Source organism: Drosophila elegans, unplaced genomic scaffold (genome assembly GCF_018152505.1).
Source record: "Drosophila elegans isolate 14027-0461.03 unplaced genomic scaffold, ASM1815250v1 contig_183, whole genome shotgun sequence".
Lineage (NCBI taxonomy): Eukaryota > Metazoa > Arthropoda > Insecta > Diptera > Drosophilidae > Drosophila > Drosophila elegans.
In genome coordinates this window covers 10553033-10575730 of record NW_024545550.1, presented here as the reverse complement: position 1 = coordinate 10575730, position 22698 = coordinate 10553033, and the positions used below count along the sequence as shown (strand labels likewise).

At 39.1% G+C, this 22698-nt stretch overlaps 1 protein-coding gene and 1 long non-coding RNA gene across 6 annotated transcripts; one reads left to right on the top strand and one right to left on the bottom strand.

The window, feature by feature from the left end:
- Positions 1–4501: 4501 nt before the first annotated feature.
- LOC108144588 lies at positions 4502–22686 on the top strand. Of its 4 annotated transcripts, none has more exons than XM_017269587.2 (8): positions 4502–4892; positions 10844–11524; positions 12749–12934; positions 12996–13981; positions 14099–14249; positions 16101–16340; positions 22380–22507; positions 22570–22686. In XM_017269587.2, exons 2-8 carry the CDS (start codon positions 10858–10860, stop codon positions 22684–22686), a joined length of 2475 nt encoding a protein of 824 aa, XP_017125076.1. In that variant the 5' UTR covers positions 4502–4892; positions 10844–10857. The 4 variants fall into 4 exon arrangements, with proteins under 4 accessions (XP_017125076.1, XP_017125075.1, XP_017125074.1 ...); XM_017269586.2 differs by having other exon boundaries at positions 14096–14249; XM_017269585.2 differs by having other exon boundaries at positions 14093–14249; positions 22573–22686.
- Positions 16334–19576, bottom strand: LOC108144591. Of its 2 annotated transcripts, none has more exons than XR_005976996.1 (3): positions 19201–19576; positions 17993–19152; positions 16334–17933 (listed from the first exon to the last, which is right to left on the bottom strand). It is a non-coding gene; the product is annotated as an uncharacterized LOC108144591 (long non-coding RNA). The 2 variants fall into 2 exon arrangements; XR_001774372.2 differs by having other exon boundaries at positions 17993–19167; positions 19428–19576.
- Positions 22687–22698: the final 12 nt, after the last annotated feature.

Sequence of the window (22698 nt, the reverse complement as noted above, 5' to 3'; positions counted from 1 at the left end):
GTTTGGTTTTTTTCGGATTTATGAACGCAAAGCCACTGCACACATTTCAAACTCCCAACAAAGGCTTACTTCTTCGCTTATGGTTTTTTACATAATTAGGCTTAAAAGTCTGGGGAACGTATGCATACCTAAATATACGTGTGTATATATAAAACTGTTTGTATGCCATTATACACTTGATTGGTGTCTTAAGTACACACTAAAACCTTATATGAGGTAATTTACGTTATAAATGAAATGAATTTATCTTTTCCAAACATATCTGCAATTTTTGAAAAACTAACTACAATTTGTTAATCAAATCAAGTATTCGCAGTTTGAAAACTTTGTTATTCTTTTATAAAAAAAATTTAAAATTTTAAAAATTTAAATACGCTACTAGCGGTCCCTGAAATGTTCATAAACAAAAAAAAACGGCACTTACCAAATACTTTTATGAGCTTTGCTGTTGTAATCAAATTTTATTCTCGGCGTGGTTGATGGTGGGTGTAAATTTTGTATTTCTTCCGGCAAGGATGAGCGTGATAACCTAATTCAAGTAAAATGTTTAGCAAGATCGCGCAAAAAAATATGATCATCAAAGAAAACGTAATAAACGGTACTAATAAAAAACTGAACTATTAAATTTAAATATTTGAGTATTAAATATAAACATATTAAACTTAAATATATATTTTTTAAAACAAAGATTAACCACTTGAAATCTAATATTTTTCACATTAATTTAAATAGGTACATATTAATTCATGCTATTAAATATGCAATGTATTTAATATTATGATTTAATATTTAATTTAAATACTTTTATATTAAACACGTTAATTTAATATTCAAATATTTATTTTTAATATAACTTTCTTTTATCGTTGTATTTGTTTTTTATTCTATTCACAATACAGCCACATATGCATGCATGTGCAGATTGATTGGTGTCTTAAGGACACACTAAAGCCTAATAAGAGGTAATTAACGTTATAAATTAAATGAATTTATCTTTTCCAAACATATCTGCAAGTTTTGAAAAACCTACATAATTAATTGGCAACTAATTTTTTCACTACTCAGCATATTTACAAGGCACTTTAATAAAACAATTTATTTTAAATTTTTTATCAGGGTATATTAAAATTACTTGATTAAAAAACGTTATATTATTTAGCTTGGTTATGAATATGTTGGAAATTTAACTTTATCTTGTCTTTATCGACTGTAAGAAAACAGATACTAAAATTAACAGTTTGTTCTTCAAACATTTGCTTTCTTCGACCAAACTCGAAACTAAAATATATGATATCAATATTATTTAAATTTTAAAACTGCCTATAGACAGTTAAGCATAGCGTTACCAGATGGTAATGAAAGTGTTTATTGCATCAGAGCTAGAGGTCGCCACTGTAGCATATGCTTAGAGGTAGAGGCCGCCATTGTACCAACAAAATGTAGATACTGCAAAATACTAAAACCGACTTTTCGATAGTGAGTGAGTCGTATCTGCTATCGGAATTTTAAAACAAATCGGTTTATAATGTTTTCAAATTTGTTATCTTTTGTTTACTTTATAGATTTACAAACAATTTTTTTCAAATTTTATTTTTTATTTGTTAACATTTTTTTGTACACAATCGCTGGATGTTCAAAAATATTGGTGTTGACTTTATTTGCTAAACATACTTTTCTAAAAAAAATAATTAAATACTTTCAAATTTACATTTTTTTTATTTTTTTTCCAACTGGCAATTTCTGAACTTGTAATAGCCTGACTGAAATAGCCTATCACTGAGCTGCCAAGGAAATGAGTCATTCGGCCATAAAACAATGCATTAAACTATTTAAGGGGCAGCACGTACTAAAAGTGAAATAAAAACGAACAGCATTGGCGATCGGAAATGCCGCCCAGGGAAAAATCACATACTGGGAGCTCAGTTTTGGCCAAGATTCTGGGGCTCCCTTCGCTGGCCAACAAACACCAAACGCAATTAATCATGCATGGGCCAATTGTGCTAGCTGGTCAGCACTATCCATTACCAAACCGCAGCAGCAAATTCACAAGCAAGTGCGTATGAATGGAGTTCGGGAACGGAACGGAACACACAGCCGACTAACGGCAGAGGATTATAAGGCGCTGTCTAGCCAATTGCAATGGCTTTACTTTGATGTAAAGTGCCGACAGCATGGCAAGCCTAAGCGGACTATTACACACAACTCCCCCCCATACACACACATACACTAAATATATTTGTCCATATACACCACACATGGGCTATGGAAATCAGTCTAGACACTGGCAGACGGCTTAATACAAAGCAATTTCTTTTTGTCATCGAATATCCTTGAGGCACCGCAAATTGCCGTCACTTAAGCTGCCCCAGGCCCACCTGAGCCACGCCCCATTTGCACCACCCACCGCCCAACGCCTACTGCCGCCCACTGGTTGGTACTAATTATCGTGAGAAATGTCAAAGATAGCTGAACTTGGCCATATCACGCATACGCAACGTTGTCGGTTGGATTTGCATAATTGAATTCGGAGAAATGGGTTTATTTATAGCCAAATTATTTCAAAGACCATTCATTCATTTCCGCTTTCAGTTCAAATGTCATAGAAGGCGCTTTGATGTGCTTGAGACATTTGATTTATTCTGATGGGCGGAAACTAAAACAAGCGGAGGAATATGTGGTTGCCAATTTCATTCATAAAATCGAATTCTATAGCCATTGTGAGTATATGAACTTGGTTTTTTTTTATTTTGAATGCATTTTGCAATACCTACAGCCGTGCTCAAAATAATAGAACTGTGAGCTTAATACGGGAAAGCATAATTACTATAATTGCAAAATAATAACCTTACTACGTTTGCTTTAGGGATTTAAGATCATTTAAATCTAGACATCTTTAAAATTTAGAACTCAATTAATAATTCAGATTACAAGAGATTTAAGCAAAGTAAACAAGTATTCCATTTTTGAGTAAGTTTGAAGCTTTTGTAAAAGTAGCAGAATATTTAAAGTAGAAGGTTTATAAAAACTTATAACATATATTAAATATTACATGCATTTCCTAAAATATATGTCTTATTTCTCTCCTAATCTGTATTAAAATGCTCGTCTTGTAAATTTGCTAATTTTTTTATATCCTTTTGTTATTGTCAAGTAAATTGCATTTTTTTTTAGAAAAACGGAAGTATATGAAATATTTTTGCAAGTAGGTTTTCTTCTAATACATAAAATCGAAGCTTTTTCTCGAAGAGGTATAAGTTAATGTATTATTTTTGCAAATAGGTTTTCTACTAATACTTTGCACATGGCTATATTATTTTTTGTTTAACTAAATGCGTTTTCAAACATTTCCTTTGCCATTGAAAGGGTGAATGGCATGTATCAAACAAGCGTCGGCGATTCACTCGCCTCAAATTGTGGCGAGCAATGGCAATGTCTCATTAGATGCACTTCCAATAAATAGCCGTCGATGTGGCAGCCGCATGCATCTGTATCCATTCTGGCCATCATTAGTGGGTTAAGGTGGGCTGGTGGGCAGATGGGCAGGTGAGCGGAAAACGAGTGGAAAGGAAAGGCGAAGGTGGTTGCTATCAGCGAGCGGGCTTAATACGCGCCCAGCACGCCATTGCCCAATAAAACGCTCCGCGCCGTAATTGACGTAAAAATCGCAACTGGCAAAGCGGCTCCACGGCTGTCCAGTGCGGCGGCTCCCTCGTCAAATGTCTTCATTTCCACATTTTCACATTTTCCGAGGCTGCTGGGCCCAGCGACATGCAGTTTTGTGGCCCGGCAGTACGAGTATGAGTATCTGACAATTAGATCTAAATTATGACGCTGTTTGCACCATAAAGAAATCGTTTTTCTCGGCTGCCTGACTGCCGCTTTGCTCTGGCCAAACAATAGACAGTTAAGGCCGCAGATAAAGATATGTTTTCTATATGGTCGCTGCATGATTTTCGCTGCATTTAATGAGCGTTCGAGCTTACATGTTGCGGCAACATGTTGCGACCCAACCGGAAATGCATTTCCGACAAATGTTGCGTGTCTCTCACGCACACAGCTGCACAGCAGCCTTGCACCATGGGACAAAATGCCCTTTTAGCGATCATAAATTTCAAATTAAATCAATCGTATTGGTGGCTTATATGTGTTTGGAGCACAATATGCTTTACATGTTTCTTTAAAAACGTTACGCATGTAAAGATGAGTTAGTGTTTTATAAAGATTGTAATTTTTTTTTTTAAAAATACATCTTTTATAAATTTTATTCTTTACCCTTTTTTCTTTTAAAAAACAATTATTAGGCCTGGTTATATTTTTATATAGAGTCTAAAATAAATTGGCATGTAATCATGTTGATAATTTAATAAACAATTTTTGTGCACTCTATGTGCTGGCTTGTCCCACAGTGCAGCGCTTAGCATGTGTATGGGTGTAAGAGTGCTGCCTCTTTTCTTACCTAAATGAGAACTTTGGTTTTCAAAATTCAGTCGGCATTCGACCATCAGATGGAGCGCACGTCTCTGGTCCCCAGTTAAAAGTAACAAGTAAAAACTAGTGCTGTGTCCAGTTTCGCGATTCCAGAACAGAACAGAGTAAATCGGGGAAATGTAAATAAAGCCAGGCAGAAAGTTTTGAAATTCGAAAGCTCAGCAAAAAGTTTGGGCAAAAGTGCGATCGCGAGTCGGCAACTTTTCATTTTGTTTTCATTCGTGCAGAAAATGTTTTTATTTTTTTGGGTTTTTATTAAACTTGATTTCTTGTAATACCTAAAAGTGTCATATACATACACATACTCTCTGCATGTTGGCCGCTAATTAATTGGTAAACAAACAAGTCTAAGTGCGAAAGTTATTTCTAAAACCGCAACATCGCTAAAAGGTGCAGTTAAAAAGGTGAGTTCATAATTATAGTTCAGTTTTCAGGAGTTCCTGAAACGCTTTTCGGAATGAAATCCCAGTCCCAGACAAACTGGTATCATTTGGATATTTTGTTTAATTTACATTTGCAACAGACAATTTTTTCCACGTACCATTTGCCCATCTCAGACAATAACAAAATTCTTGCATAGTTGTCAACAAAAGGCGATCGAAAGACTCAATAACAGCTCAGATTTCATGTGAGCCGATATTTGTTTTTATTTGCGGTTTGCTGAGTCTCGAAGCTCGCAGCTCGCAGCTCGCAGCTCACAGCTTCATCTTCAGATTCAGCCTTAGCTCCAGCTCCAGCTCCAGCTCCAGAATCAGATTCCGATTCTGATACTGATTCTCATTCAGATTCAGATTCGGAAGATGATGAGTGGGGCAAAGTCAAATAAGCAAATAACAAATTTGAAGAGCGCGCGCGCTTTTCGCCCGGCCATCCTGTATATTTCCTGTTTACTTTTGGACATTTCTGGCCGTCGCTAATGAGCCGTCGAACGATTCTTCTAAGCGAATCAACTACAAACAGTTTCGAGTGACAAGTGGCGTTCTTTGTTTTTGTTTTTCCTCTTTTCGGCCAACGCTGCGTATGTGCAACGCGTGGCATTCGAGCGCTGGCAAAACAAACATTTAGCTGTCGCAGTCTACGGATCTCGCTGGTCAGTGACTGTCTATATGTCTGTGTTTATCAGCCGAGCCTCCGCCCAGAGCAGCAATAACAACAGTGCACTAGAAAAAAATGGTTATGATATGATGATCTATTCGATTAAATTAACATTATGGAGACTGAATTTTAATTTGATTTGATTGTGAAATTAATACTTTCAAATATTTAATTTTGATATTAAAATAATAAATTAATATGTGTTGTTTTATAATTTAGCTTTGCAATTTTAGCACGATCATCTATGTTTAGGGCACTAGCCACAGAAAAGTTCAAAATTGCTCAAAGTTTATAGGACTATTTTGTTATTAGAGTATAAAGTTTTACACTTTTTTCTTGTTTACAAAGAATATTATTTATTTCTTTATTTTAAAACCTTCCTCATATTTTTTAAAACCTACAAAACCTACAAAAAAATTTAAAAAAATTCTATAAACTTTATTATTTAATGGAAAGTTCATTACTCAAGGCAAAACTATTTTTATTGCAAAAAAGGTAGTAAAATCTCCAGTACTTCACTGGCAGGTGGTAGTGTGATTAATGGAAGCTCGTCATCAATTTTGTTGGAATTACCTATTTGACCTGCGATTTAATATTTAGCCTATTTTCTTTCCGTGCAGGCAGTCCAGCTGTCTCCTCTTGCGGTGCTGCTGCTGATGATACAGCCACTGTCGGTTCGATTTGATTTGTTTGTTGGCTTATGTATATTTATTGAAAATTTACTGCTTGCATAACAAACAACGAGGCTGCTGCTTCTGCTGCTGCTGCTGCTGCTGCTGCTGCTGTCATATGCAAATGCCCAAGTGGGCGTAGGCGTTAAAGAGGGCGGGGCTGCCGTCCAAGTGTCATTAATCTCATCTCGCGCCAAAACGGAGACGCACAGTTTACTTTGGCTGATGAGTTTGCCGAAAGGAATTTCCTGTTGTTGGCGAATGACAAACTGTTTCCTTAGAATCCCCCAATCTCCGGCCAGCCTCATTGATTTTGATTTGGGCCGTTTTGTTACTCTTATGAAACCAAATACGTTGACCCTTATTTTTTTTTTATTTTGTTTTTTTCTTAGCGATTTGAACCTCAAAGCACAGCACAGCAGAGCACAGTTATTCAGTTGTTGGGCGACCCACAGGGTTCCGCAGAACGGACAAAGCTAAAAATAGCTTTGGAGCCGGGTCTGGCATTCGCGATCGGTATTGCGCAATCGGCCTGAATGGAGCTCAAAGTCGGTCGGTGGTGACTGGATTGCGAGTCCAGGCGAATGTAGAATGGATGCTAAGCCACACGGAAAGAAATCAGATGCGATACGAGGACATTACTTCAGTCGTAAAACGATCATTTTGACCATAGCTCTAGATTTTGAAGGAAGTTAGAATGTATGACACAAATAATAGTAAAAGTTTCAACAGGCTTCAAGAGATAAATCCAAACTTGCAATTATTCCAATCTTAATTGTGAATAACCCAAGTATAATTAAAGCAGAAAGAGTAAGTAAAGAACATACGTTTGAATGGATAAAAGACTAAGCTTCGAAAATTTCCAAAATTAGCAGAAAACAGTCAACGTAACTTAAGATTTTTGTGAAGTCCTAGATTAGTTTCTCAATCTATATAGCACAAAAACTAAGAAACCTAAAACATGTTTTTTAATTAGAGAAGTTTAAGCACAAAGAACTTCTTCACAGATCGAATTGATAAAAACCATAACCCAATTGAAACTTGTCAGTAATCTCAGTTTGTTTTTAACGCATTAATTGATTTCTGTGCAGTTGGATTGATTATTTATCTAAAAGTTTCTCAGGATAGGATCGCTTGTTTTCGCGTTCTGTTTGTTTGGCAACTCTATCTGTTTTGCCTAAATTATTCTGGGCCGCCGTCTGGAGGATCGGTTTTCTGGGCCGGACGAAGGGACACAGAGCACGTGCTTTCAACTAAGTCCACCTCATAATATTGCGTATCAGATGGTTTAGAGTTCTGGGATATGGGATCTGAAATGCCTGGGAGCAGCTTAATCTAATACGCAAATGTAACTGAAGGCGGTGCAAGTTGTTTATGGTGGAATACCTGAGAGAACCGCAGTGAAATTTAGCACCACGTTTGATGCAAGTTTTTTGGCCAGCCTCGAGCTTGAGGTTGAAATTATGCACTTGTTGCTGAAGTGCAGCAGCAGCAACAACAGCAACAACAACAGCAACAACAACAGCAGCCCAGGATCAGCGCAGCAGAAGATGCAATTCAATACAAACGAAAATGCGCACAACAACAAAAAAAACACATTTTGCGAAAATCCAGAATAAATGCCCAAAAACATAAAAACAGGTCTTTTTAAGCGGCGGCCAACGGTCAAACTGCATCTCCAGAAGAAGGCATTCGCCATAGTTATATGGTATGGATATGTTGTATATATATTTATATATGTATATATATATATATAAAGCCCCAGGCAGTCTGCTTCTTGGAGTGTGTGTGTGTGTGTGGACCCTGAGTTTGGCAATGCAGTTGCCGAAGAGAATGCATTTTGTGCCTTCTTGTTGCTCCGGCGCTCCTTGCATTTTTTCGCGCTGCTGCTCCTGTACTTTTCTTATTTGTTATTTGTGGCTGTGCCCAAAAGACATTTCAGCGAGCATCAAGGAATTCGAAGCATTTGCTTACGAAAACGTTGGGTACAGCAAAAGCTGGTAGGTTCGCCAGTCAGCCAAACGAAAGTCCTTAGCGGATCAGTCGCGATCGGTGGGTGCTGCAATCTGCGGCATTTTATCTAGGCACGGCTACGTCTGATTAACACTTTCACCGCACTGCCAGAAAAATAGGATCTTAAATGAATTTAACAATTTTTGATTGTTTTAAAAAAGGATAACATAAATATATTTATAAGAATTGATCCTTTGAGAACTGTATGCAATATTGGAAATTGTAACAATACATTACAATACAAAATAAACATACAAGTTATTGACAAAGGGACATAAAGAAATTAAATAAAACACATTGCATTAAAAATGCATTGTGTAGAGCTTTCTTAACTTTAGAGCTTAAACTTTAAAACGGTTGCAAAAATATAAATTTATTGAAGCTTGCAACAAATGCAATTTGGACGAAAAGGTATAAAACAAAAGTCAGAGTTTAGTTCATGCAATCGATTCCTGTTTTAAATATATTTGATATTATTGTTCAAGTTCTATGTCGTTTTAAAATTTTAGGTATTGTATTTCAAAAATAGAAAATTATTGAAGTTCCAAAAAAATGCAATTTGTACATAAATAATATATGACAAAAATCAAAGTTTAATTCTTGTTTTAAATAGATTTCGAGACTAGTATTTAAATCGAAAGCGGTTTTTTTCGGTGCAAACGGGGGGATATATGCTCGTACATGTGGATTAGTCCGTTACATTTGTCGTAACCAAGTTATTTGCGATACCGTCTGCAAAGGTTATAAAAACCCATTGACTGACCGGGGTCTAAAAATAGCCTGAGCTGCAGGAATGCAGCTCGAGCCGAAGACCGAGCTGCAGCTCTAACTGCAATGCAACTGCAGTGCAAAATCCCCAATCCCAATCGCCAATCGCCAGCTCGACGGCAAGTGCGTGCGTTATTTTTTTTGTGCTTCTTTTTTTTTATATTTTTTCTCTGCGGCTCTGTGTGAGTGCAGACATCGTCTGGCGCGCCAACTGGACAATGGACAACCGCCGGATGTGGAGACGTCGACGAAACTGCAGTCCGACTGCAGTCGACCGACATACCGCCATCTAAAATGTCGCAACGCGTGTTAACGCAATAATTTTTTTTGGCCGGGCCATGGACATGAACTCCAGGCCCAGACGCAGTAGGTCATTAATTGCCGGCGGGAAATGGCTGCAGTTTCGGTTTCTGCAACAGCAGCTGAACTTGCGATACTGGTTTGAGGGCTTTAGGGGTTGAGCGGCTGAGGGGCAGACCCAGCTGAAGTGGGCTAATTGAATAGGGTAGCACAGTCGCCTCAAGGACGTTCGCCGAGTTGGCCAAATTAGGATACTCCAGCCAAGTCGTCACACTCCAGTCACGTTCAGTCTGTTCTTTTCCGTCTGCATATGTTGTTGTCTTGAGCACGTCCTTAAAGACATGGCGACGTCGACGGCGACGGCGATGGCAACGGCAGCCAAAATAAAACAAATGCCAAACTAGCGCGCCAAACTGCAAGTCACAAACAACCAGCCAAACAAACAAACAAACCAACAAACAAACAAACAGACAGACAGACAGACAGACAGGGAGAGAGGCTTACTAAAGGGGAAAGATACACTCAAAGAAAAAAATTTAAAACAAGAAAAAGCAAAGTGAAAAAAATGATACATATTTATATACCTGTAAGAGTGCTAAATGGATAATGGGAATGCAATTTGGCAAAGTGCAATTAAAATAAAATAAATTTCCAAAATAAAATTAAAAAATAAATAAAAATAATAATAATAAAATTAATAATCAAAAAATTCAGTATTCAAATGCTCCCAAAAGCTTTTTATTCGAAAATTTTTAAAAAACCCTATCAAGAATTATAACAAAAGTGTTCCCAAAAAAAGCAAAGTCAACCGATCGAACTTAGCCCCTTTGTAAAATTCATTATAAGAATGCTCCCGAAAGCTTTTAATTTGAAAAAATAAATCGATGTTCTAGAATGGGGTAGTTTTTTCTGTCTTTGCTTGTCTTTAGGAACAATTTTTTCTACTATAAGGTTGAACTGAAATTAGAAAATGTATGGTTTTTATTTGCCACAAATATAAATTGTTGAATGGTATTTGATTGCCCATCTAATGAACTAAAATGAACAATATATTTATTCCAAACTTTCTCTGTGTGCACGGAGCCAGACAGACGGTGCATAATGCGGCAAACCTACAACACAGCGGTGGCAGCAGCAACAGGTTCTTTATTTTTAGTAGTCGCATTTTGAAAACCGCCTGCTCAATGTCAACTCAACGTTTGAGACTTAATTGTTGCCTCTTGGCCGTCGTTTTTGTGCAAAACATTCTTGGTGCTTGACTGTGGTTGCTGCTGTTGCTGCTGCTGCTGCTGCTGCTGTTGCTGCTGTCGCCGCCGGTTGCATCATGTTGCTGGCGTGCCACTCCAACTTCGAGCTGGAGTGGCAGTGTGCTTTGTCTAATTGAATCCATCCTTTGCCTCTTACTTCTTACCTCTTACCCCTTAGCTGTTACCTCTTAGCTGTTACCTGTTAGCTGTTACCTGTTACTCGAGTGCGTTTGCCTACCCTTGCTTTTTGTTTATCCGCAGCACTTGCCGTTGTCATGCCTCATCATCATCATCAGCCGACGAGCAGCCAAAACAATTTGACTTTTCTAAAATCGAATTACAAATTCAAGCGCAGAGCAGCGATGCCGGCCATCCGCGCACTTCCTGCGAGATCGACGGCAGCGGAAGCGCGTACACTGAGCCAATTAGCGGCAGCAATGTCAAAGACGTCAGCAGCAACATCAACATCAGAAGCAACACAATTGGCAAGAGCAACTAGCCGCGAATGTAGAACAATTCTAAGTTTATTTATAGTAAGCGCATGGAGCGTTTTGCAAGAGTTGGCCAATTGCTGCTGCCATGGCCGTGACGTCAATGCGTTGCCTGATTGTTCTGACGAGGTGTCAATGGCACGTGAACAACAGCAACATCAGCAACATCAGCAACAACATCAACAGCAGCAACAACAGCAGCAACAGCAACACCAGCTACAGCAGCACAAGCAACACCAGCAGCAACACGAACACTTGGCCAGTTCTAGTCCAATGAAAAGCATGCGCTGCACGAGAGCAACACCAAGAGGCACGGCAGCAACATCAGCCGACACCGCAGCAACACCGCGAGCAGCAGCAGCAACTACTGGCGCTGGCCATCAGTTGGTTGGACAGCCTTTGATGGCTCTGTTAATTGGATTGCTGCTACTGAATTTTCGCCTGGCGGCGGGTAAGTAGTTAGTTAGCTAGCTGCATGTCAGTTTCTCCGCATTTGCCAGATACATCTGTATCTGAATCTCTGAATAGTATCTCAAGAGAGTGGCGCCTGCATATATGTATATTCGCCAGTTCATTCGCCTCGATAAATGTGTCACATTATTCTCAAATGTGACGCAATTTCTCACAGCCCATATCTCCGCTTGTTTGTTTATCCAGCAAATCCAAAAATCTGCTTGGGTCTGCCAAATCGATTCGATCACAACAAGCAGAAGATCAAAATGCAGATGAACAAAAATGTGTGAAAAACCGCGCGAATTCTCAGCAATATTTGCATGATTTCCATTAGCAGCCGGCACATCGCATTCCTGCTGAATCTCAAACGTAAACAAATAATATTTGTTTTGCTTAGTCCAATACCTGCAAGTAATTTGACCACTGCGAAAGGGGAGCTTGAACTGTTTTCTTCCGGTTAGCTCCGGGAAATAACATTTTTATTTTACACCTTTTTTTTGGAGGGTTTTCATGTACCTTATATAAACGCTGAGAAATCGAAAACACATTAAAACTGCTCACTCAACTTATTTTTTGGCCATGGCTAGCATGATTCATTACACCATTAAAAATGAAAAGTATTGTGTATTTATTTTAGAAGTTGTATATAATGTTATTCATTAGCTTAAAAGGTATTTGCTATAAAAATAATTTTTTTTTTATAGTTTTCTACTCAAACAATGTCAAACTCAAAGATTTAATACATTTGGCATTTGAGTTTTAAGAATTTTAAACAAAGATTTTCCAAAAATATATATTAATGTTTTTACATAAATATACATATATGTAATATATATATTTCGATTGAATATATTTTTTGGCAAAGAATTTTCAGTGATAAAAATGAAGTGTCAGGCTATATTATTTTATGAATTATAAAAATCTTAAGAAATTTGGCACCCAAATGCTTTTGAGTATAAAATTGTTCATTAAAGATTTTGGGCTTTTCATAAAAATGTAGTTATTAGTGGTATTTGGTGGAATAACATTTCTGCAGCAACCCGATAAACAAGTAGGTTACAACGAGTGTCTAAATAATACATTAGAATTGTTAGCGATAGGTTTTAAATAGATTTCTTAAAACTTAGGTGAGTTACAAGGAGAGGTTTACTTTTGGAGAGAATTAGCTTAAAAGGAGTTATTGTACAATTTTTAAATAAATAATTTTTGTTATCCTTACTAGCTGGCACCTGTTGGCAGACGCACCTGGGCAGCGGAAAGTGCGGCCAGGTCTTCTCGACGAACATCTCGAGGTCGGAGTGTTGTGGCGCCAGCCAGAGCTTTTCCTACACAGATCGCGAGCTGAGCAGCGTGGAGTACTTCTTTGCGACGGCCATCGGTGGCGGAGTGGAGTGCTCGCCCTGCATGGGTGAGTGGCTATGGTTTGGGGACTTTTAACTTTTATTTTATGCCCTATTTATGCCTACTAGAAAGCTGCAAGGGCTTCAAGTGCGGGACCAATAAAAAGTGTGTGAAGCGCAAAGGTCGGCCCAAGTGCGTTTGTGCCCCCGAATGCGGAGCAGCGCTGCGTCGCAGGACGCAACAGCAACATCAACGGCAAATGCAATTGCAACTGCAACAGCAACAGCAACAGGACATGTCGCGCGAATCCCGTAGCCTAAGTAGCGAGAATTCCAACTACAATTTAGAATTAGACGGCGGCAGGCAACGCCAACGTGCTGATAACCAAAGAAAGCTGCAGCTGCCGAGCGAGTCGAAGCACCGAAGACTTTTGATCATAGACAGCAGCAATTTGCCAGTGCCAGTGCCAAAGCCAAAGCCAGTGCCAGTGCCAGATCAGCCCACAAACTCAAACTCAAACGCAAATGCCAATGCTGGCACTGCCAAACGTGGCCGAGTGGAGATGAGGGGCTATGAGAGGCGCAGGCACAGAAACAGCCATGGCAAACACTTAACAAGATCAATGACGACAGGAGCCAGAGCCAATGACTCGTCCCCGGCAGACAAGACGCCCAGGCAGTCGTCGGTACATGCAGATGCAGATGCAGATGCAGATGCAGATGCCGATGCAGTTGCAGACTTGGCTCAGTCTAGACTTGGCGACTTGGCAAATGCTAATGAACCCGCCAACGACATTAATAGACAGTCGGCTAGAGTCAGACACCAGCATGCCAGACGCATTGAGCATGCTCCAAATCCCGGTCCAAGTCCAAGTCCAGACAATGGACTCCACCATCGAATGGCAACAGAAGCCCAGCAGTCAGCAAATACCACAATGTCTGGCTCTGTCTCTGGTTCTGTCTCTGGCTCTGGCTCACATCCGAATCCGAAGCCAAATCGCATCTTTCAGTTGCAACGCGGAAGTGAAACGGCTGCGTCATCGGACCTCGCTAATGCCCATGACTTGGCTCTTCTGGGCGGAATCGGCATCGGAATCTATGAGCCCCTGCCGCTGGTGAGTCTCCTCCATTCTCCATTGTTCCTCACTCACTGACCACTAACCATTGACCACTGATTACTGACCATTGCCTACTCCTCGGGGCTAACTCGGATGCTTTTTCACCAGCAGCAGCAGCAGCAGCGGCATCCACAGCAGCAACTGCACTCGAATCCGGTTTGCGGCTCCGACGGACGCACCTACAACACCGAGTGCCAGCTGCGCAAGCGCGCCTGCCGCACCAACAACGCCCAACTGGAGGTCGCCTATCGGGGCCACTGCAAGAGTGAGTCCGCCAATACCATTTACCATACGCCATATGCTATAGCCACTGCAGTGGGAAAAAATAATACATTAAATTGGGAATTAGTTAATTTAGAATAACGTTTTCCATTTGCTATATCCACTGCACTGGTACAAAATAGTACATCAAATTGAATAATTCTACATGCATACGTACATTATCGTTCCATAAAATTTTAATAATGTTTGCCAAATATAGAAAATGTGCTATAGACACTGCACTGGTACAAAATAATTATCTTATCTTATTGAGAAATTGTTCATTCCCAATATTTTTTAAAATTTAAGTAACAATAGTTTTTGTTTTGGGTCTACGCTCTTTTTTAATTTTAATGTTTAAATATTTTTCATCCTATTGCAAAAATGTGGTCAAATTAAACTGAGGCAGTGTTCTTTTTTAAGTGACTATTTTGGCTAATTCTTAACATTTCTGTGAGTGTAGGTGGACTGGGTTGCTCGCGTGCCAAAACGCAGCAGCGCCACAATTAGATTAGATGACAAATTATTGCACATTTCAATTACGGCCAACAACTTGTCGCCAGTGGTGAAATCAACTGGCCAACCAGCCAGCCAGCAGCTAGCCAGCCAGCCAGACTGAAGCCAGAAATGTTGTGTAATAATTTAATGATACAGGAAGCACTCGCAAACATGCTCAAATGATCAATAAAAACGGCGTACAAGAACGATGAGCCAAGAACCCAAAGAACTTGTTGGATTAGCCGCAAGCACACGACATTCTGTTCTGTTCTGTTGCTTCTGCAACTAGCAACTAGCAACTAGCTTCGAGCAACTTGCAACACATAACCGGCAATGGCTGTGGCAACAGCAACAGCAGCAACACCAAGTTGGCTAGCAGCAACAGCAACACAGCAATTCCAGCAATCTAACGTTGGCGCGTGCCAATATATCCAATGGAATGCCCAATCGGCAATTCCGATCCGATCTCCGGCGACCACTCATTCGCATTCAATTGCGAGCAGAAAAATGATTGCAATATTTCGCGAGTGTCACAGTTGGCGCCAAGGCGTTTCGCGTTTTTTTTTTTCGCATCAACGGGCCGCATATGTCCCCCTGATAAATTTCGACAGTTTATTGCCAGCCATATAAGCGCATGTACATATATCCCAAGAGATCCGAGAGTCCACGAGTGGGGGTACGGTACGGTACGGTACGGTACGGTCTTCAGGCTAATCATAGACATTGGCCAACTACTTATTTATAGGCACAATCAGCGCCTCTATGCGAAAAGCATTCGTAAATGTCAAAAACATAGTTGCAAGGTGCAACATCTTGCGATGATTAGTGGCCGTGTTCTTTTCAAATGGTTAAAAAGGGACAAAAACTAAAAAATTAATAGTGCGCACTTGATTTAAAAACATTTTATTAATCAGAGGTTAAAGGTTACATTGTAAAAAAAGCAATTATTTGGTAAATTTTATTTACAAACTGGAAAATACAATATTTATTTTATGATATGGTTTACAAAAGTACAATATATATTTATTTTAGGTGTGGTTTACATATGATAATTAAGATATGACAATATTGTTTACAAATAACATAAATAGTGCTGATTGTGCTAATATATTTAGGGTGTGGTTTACAACAAAAATAATGAGAAATAATATATTTAGGGTGCTGCATACATTTAATTGTATTGTGAAGATAGAACAACAATAAGTAAATATTTGTTTTGTTAATTTTAATACAGAAAGCTAACCACATAAACCCTATAATTATTAAGCTGAGACAGTTTCCAAGTCATTGTACATTTAATCCCAGAAAATAATTCATATTTCATAACAAAATCCTTTAATTTATCCACCTTCCGTAGACAGCTGCAGCGGAGTCCAGTGCCTGAATGGGTTGACCTGCGTGGAGGACCAGTACATGATGCCGCACTGCATCTCCTGCCGGATTGAGTGTCCCTGGGATGGACTGGATGCGGATATGGATGCCAGTGAGGCCGTGTGCGGCGTGGATGGGAAGACATATAGGAGCGCCTGTGATATAAATCGAATGATTTGCAAAATTGGACGTTCCATTGCCGTGGCATATCCGGGACCCTGTCGAGGTATGTATTTTTTGGCTGCAGACAGCGAAAATCCATCAAATTAATTGGTATGGAAAGCCTAGTTGCAGTCGGTAAATGCAAATTGTTGCCTGCAATCGCGGTGCTGAATAGCGGTTGTGCGAATTTAACAACAATCAACAAAGAACCGCAATTTTGCATTTGATTGACTTGACTGAGGTTTCCAGCCAGCCCAAGTTGAACCGCGTTAGTTGAGTTGAGTTGAGTTGAGTTAAAGGCGAATCGAATCGCGTCACAGCCACAAGTTGTTGTTGATGCTGTTGGGTTTGTTGTCGTCTGCAGCTTGGCCATATCAAGTTGCCGGCTCTCTCGGTGTTTGACTGAAATTGCTACATTTGCTTATACGGCTCCATGATTGCCAGCAATTTGATTAGCCCGTCAGCTCTGCTCCACATTGACTACAAGTACGGGTACTGGCGCATCCACAATTACAGCCAACACTCGCGTCGTCGGCATCATTCATGCTTATTAATTCTGCGGTTGCCATCCGATTGATCGACTCCGATTTCCAATTAATTATAATGCCCCAAGTCGGCCCACGACAGAAAGTGCACAGCGAAAAATCATTCAGAGATGCACACCAACTTCATTGTAAAGTATCATTCCTCATATTTGTCAGATGACTGCCATAGAAGGTAAAGGGATTTCACAAATATGTCTCGCCCTTGTCATAGTTTGATTATTATTATTATTATTATTAATTAAATCCCGATGTGCTGTGGAAAATCCTGAGATATTGTATAGGAATTACAGGGATAAATAAATCCCGAGACATAGAAAAAGTGCAGGAATAATTAAATCTTGGGATGTTGTATTGTGTCTCACCCTTGTCATAGTAAATGGCATATGGCATTGAACAGTTAATAGTCTCATCCAAATATATATCATGTGTCATTTACATTTTTCACTAATCATTTTTCATTTTAATATATTAAGAAAATTTAATTTTTTAAAAATATTTCGATATCTGAACTATATCCTTTCAAAACTAGTGTTTAGCAAATTAAATCTTATAAATTGTGTCATTTTTGAGCACAAGATTAATGATTTTTAGGAAAAGTAAAAATCTTAATCGATATCAGAAATATATCTTCTACATGTAAAGCGTTTATCTAATTAAATCTAATAAATTGATTAAAATTGTTAATATAATGTATGAAGACCCGAGGCTCAATCATAATTTTGTATTTTGCGATAGACATTTCTCTATTCATCTATTACATAATATCAAACTGATATATGTAACATGGATATTATTTATTTTCTTTGAATAATATTTATTTTTTAGCATTCCATATATGTGCGAGAACCAGAAACATTTATTTAATGACTTAAAATAAAAGAAAATTCTGAAAAAATTTTAAAAGTTAAGCCAATTATTATTAAACCAATTGGAACGATTTATTTTTATACCAAAACCCTAGAACCAATCATTATTTTTATCGGAACAATCGCTTCCACCAGAAAGAGTAATTTAAGATTAAAAGTTTCATTAAGTCTTCGTTAAATACAATTCGCAAACGCTATATTCATTTCGTAGGATGTGTAATATTTGATTTAAATTAAAAGAAAATGCTGAAAAATTTAAAAGTTAAGCTAATTATTAAACTAATTGAAACGATTTCTTTTTTTACCAAGACCTTCGAACCAAACATTTTTTCTTCCTGGAACAATCGGTTACATTTGTTTTTAAGAAATTTATCAGCAAACTTCTCATAAAAATATCTGATTTGCTTAAAAAAACATGTATTGCTTGAGCTAATTACATTGTTAAATCCAATTGTTACATTCTGCATATAACGAAATAGATAGTTATACGTTTTTGGTTATATAATAACTTTTCTTCAGCCATTCACGTACTTAAATTTCTTAAAAATTGCATTAACATCTATAATTGATCTATACAATGTATGTTTTCATTTAAAATAAAAAAATTATATTAAATACTAATATTAACGTAACCATTTAAACAAATTTAAACGTTTCATTATAAAACCGAAATAACTGAACTAATCTATACATTGATAACCAAAATATATGTTTATTCCTCGCAGTTCGTAACTTGGACATTTAGTTCAAATTTGCTTTGTCAAACTCGTTTTAACAACATTTTTTAAAACAAAGTTTCAGTTTGATGAGTTTTGGTTTGATATTGGTATTCATTTCTGATGAGTTATTTTTTTATATTAGGTATTCATTCTAACAGATCTAACAAGTATCTTTATGGAGGCAATCAGTCATCACACGTCTCAAGCTGTTATTAATTTCATTACTGTCATTTCTGTTTAAACGTTAGGGCAATAGTTTCATTTGAATGTAAAATAATTGGTATATATCATAAATTTTCTTCCCGTGTGGCAATCAGTGGTGCTGGAAGGCGTGGAGGGCGTGTGCTATCGCACCAAATCCGGAGACGAACTCGAGAACCTCTGAGCAAATCGGATGGGATGGGAGACATAGATGGAGACGGACGGAATAAACTAGTTTAGTATGCCATGGGGGCTGAAGACAAAAGAGGGCTGCCGTGCTGCAATTGCCTGTTAATTGCAGTGTTTTGCTGCAAATTACAGCGTGTAGTTAATGCGAAAACAAAAGCTTCAACAGCAGCTGCCATTGACAAAATTCCCCCATACGGTCATTCTGTTCGGTATTATTATTTATCAATGATGTGGCTCTGCAGTAGTCCTCAATTTTCATAATAAGTATTCGGCGTCGCTACATGATACTTCATTTCTTAACCTTTATTGCGTATAACGTTTAACCCATCTGAGCTCATGCATTTTGATATATCCACCTGGAAAAGTTGAACCTGAAAAACAAATTGTTAAAAAGGAAACCGTACTTATTTGAACTTCTTGGGGCCATTCTGGTTGTTTTGTTTTTCACATGATTTCTTTAGCATTCACTTAATTTTAAAAAACACAGCGCACAAATATTGAAAATATTTCTAGTTACACATTTCACTTCCACTCTCGATTTATTCAAGATTTTAACGGTTTCACATGATTTCTTTAGCTTTCACTTAATTTTAGAACACCACTCTATATACACATTTCTCACTTAACACACCTAACTCACAGTCGTGAAATTCATCCAAGATTTTTTTTTATGTAACTTTCTTTTTTTATAAATAATTTTGATGTGGTTTGTATATGAGCTCACAGCACAATGAACCAAAACTGAATAAACTTTCCTTAGGTAAAGCACAACTAGCTCTAAATTCTAAGATATGTTTTTCAAAGCCTACCTGCTAATAACATTTTCATAGCTTCTAGATTGCCGAAGAGATACAAGCAATTGCATATTCATTCACTGATTGTCCGTCCATTTTCGTAATCCCCCTTAACGGTAGCCGGGTTCTAAATAAAGATCGTTAGCTACTATTCACTCTTGCTTTTAGTCTTATGGCCAAGCTGAAAAACACTTGTGCGTGAGTCCATGCAGTTTGTTGATCTGGAATGCCCGTCCCAAGCGAATGCCCCTGGTATCGAGCCCTGCTCCTTCCGCTTCTCTGGGCTTCCTTCCTGCTGCTTAATGTGCGTCTGTACTCGTTATGTTACGTGGATCGTCTGGCGATAAGATAATGCGTTGGCTCCTCAGCCTTTTTATCTTCATGGTTAGTAAGTTTATGGCTCTTTGGGCATTTGTTTGTTTTTGTCTGCTTTCACATAAATATTTTCCGTCGCGATCCGGGCTCAGGCTTGAAAAAATTCCAAGAGGGGGAAACGAGGGGAGAGGGGCAGTGCCGGCAAACCACGGCACAAGCCACGAAAAGTTTGCCGTTGGCTCCAAGAAATATGACTACACGTACAAACCATTAAAACGCCATTTTCGCAACGTTCTGCGGCGACGCAGGTTCTGTGATTGCAAACTCTCGAGGAGTGGATGAAGTCCGGTCTGGGTCTGGGATGTCCATCTGTCCAACTGTCCAACTGTCCAGCTGTCCAACTGTCCAACGTCGTCGCGACGTCACTTTTGTCTGGTCGAGCGTCTGGCTCTTCTTCCTCTGGGCCGACTGTAGTTTATGATCGTATTAAAATCACCTTAAACAACACGCAATGCCAAAATGGCCGGTCTGGTCTGAATGGGAACACGCATGTACACCAGACACATGACCCACGACGCATCCCAGCCAGACCAAAACAGACCAGACCAGACCAGAGCAGACCGGACCAGAAGAGCCCATCCACACAATGTTGCAATAAGTTCCGCCAACGGCCGCCGGCGTTGATTAAACCACGTCGACATAACAAATTATAGTTGGCTCGTCTTGTGACGGCATTATCAGGCATAACCAGCGGTGCAGCAGCTCCCGCTCTGGAGGCCACTGCCACATTCATCACAATCAACAAGTGCGCGGGACATCGAGCGGGGGGAGGACCTATCCCCCCACCACCCCTCCTCCACCTCTCTGCGTAAAGGACGTATCTGCCTAAAGCTAAATTGGCAGTTGAAATTAATAAACTTTAACTGTTACGAATTGCTAGACGGCGGACTTTCACGCACCGAACTACAGATGCAGTCGCATACATCCAACCTCCCTTGGCGGCTCCACCCAAGCCCAAACCCATGCCACAACCTCCAGCTACAGCTTCAGCTCCAGCTCCAGCTCCAGCTCCAGCTCCAGCTCCACCTCCATTGCCATTGCAATTCCGATCGACAATGCCCGGAGGGCACTGTGCAACAATGTTGCCAAGTCGCAGATCATGTCGACGATAAACACATATATATTTTGCCCCGCATTTGCGGCTGCGCACCGCTTGGCTGCTTTATTGCTCGACTGGCTGACTGGCTAACTGACTAACTGGCTAACTGGCTGACTGGCTAACTGGCAGTCGCACCAGTCGGATGTTGGCTGTTGGCCCGGTCCGAAGATGCTACCAGTCTTGCGCGGATGGCTCAATGATGCAGGGGAATGGGGATGCGGATGGGTTTGCGGATGAGGAAAGGCAAAAGGAAGAGCCCTTGTGCACAGAAAAAAATATGATACCATCTCGGTGATCTTATTGATATTTTAGTATAACAGATTTAAAGAAGGTAGGCAAACGAGAACAAAACTTAGTTATCCTAAATGACCATTGCAATGCATATTTCAATCTATGCAAAGTGAACAAAAAACTGATAACATTATGTTTTTTGATTCTTAATTTATTTTTTATAATCGCATATAATAACAAGCATTAAATGAGGGAAAAGTACTGCTATTGCTTTCATGTTTCATATTTATATTTCTTCTGAAATAATAAATGATTTTTAGGACCCCTATTTTGAATGTAAGGAAAGTAAACTAGATGAAACGATATAGTCGAGTGCCTCAACTATTAGTTACCCGTTTCCATTTCTTTTGAACCCTATTAATTAAGCAAAATGCTTTATAAAAAGTGACTCTACTTTTATTCCGAAATCAATGGAATGTTTACTAAATTATTATTCTAAATTAAATTATTTTTTAATATACAGAATATTTTTTTAAAAACATTTGATTCTTGAAACTATTATTTTCTGTGTGGATTTGTTTTGCTGTGTCCGCTCTATAGCGCGTGGTGTAAATAATGTGTCAGCTTAGAAAATTGAAGTTGCAGTAGGCACAAGGAAGGATCAGCAGATTTAAATATGCATATGCATCCTTTATCCCCTTAAATCAACGATTCATTTATGTTTTTGTACCAAATAAAATGACAGAAATAATTTGTATAAAGTTTATTACAATGTATTAAAGACTAAGTTCTTAGAATATCCATACAAATTGTATCTTATTGAGTTAATGAATCGCCAAGGGCAAGTTTTTTATTTGAAATTGACCCCAAATTGGGCCCTAAAATATTGGAAAGTTTTCCCCAAACTGGTGGAACTCGTCTCCTGTAATCTGGACAGCACCTGCCCGAAGTCTCGTGGGGGGCAGGACATGCAGTCGAGTGTACAGGGGCCATTAAACCGAAACTGCCAGTCATAAAACAAAGCCGAAACTTAACCACAGGCAGCCGCCATTAATGCGCTCGCATCGTAAACTTTATATTGCAGCGGGCCGAGCTGTGAGCTGTGCGGACATCAAGTGTGGGCCGAAGGATAGCTGCCTGGTGGATCTGCAGACGCGCCAGCCGCGGTGCGTGTCCTGTCGCTACAAGTGTCCGCGGAAACAGCAGCGACCGGTGAGTATAGAAGTCCATTCGATACCCAAATGTTCCACTAATCAGTGAGTGAATGATTCAAGCAGGTACACAAAATATGCGGCTACAACAACCATACATACAACTCGTGGTGCGAGATGCACAAGCACTCCTGCGAATCCCGATACTTTATTGGCGTCAAGTCCCAGGGGAGCTGCTAGAGGATTGAGGAG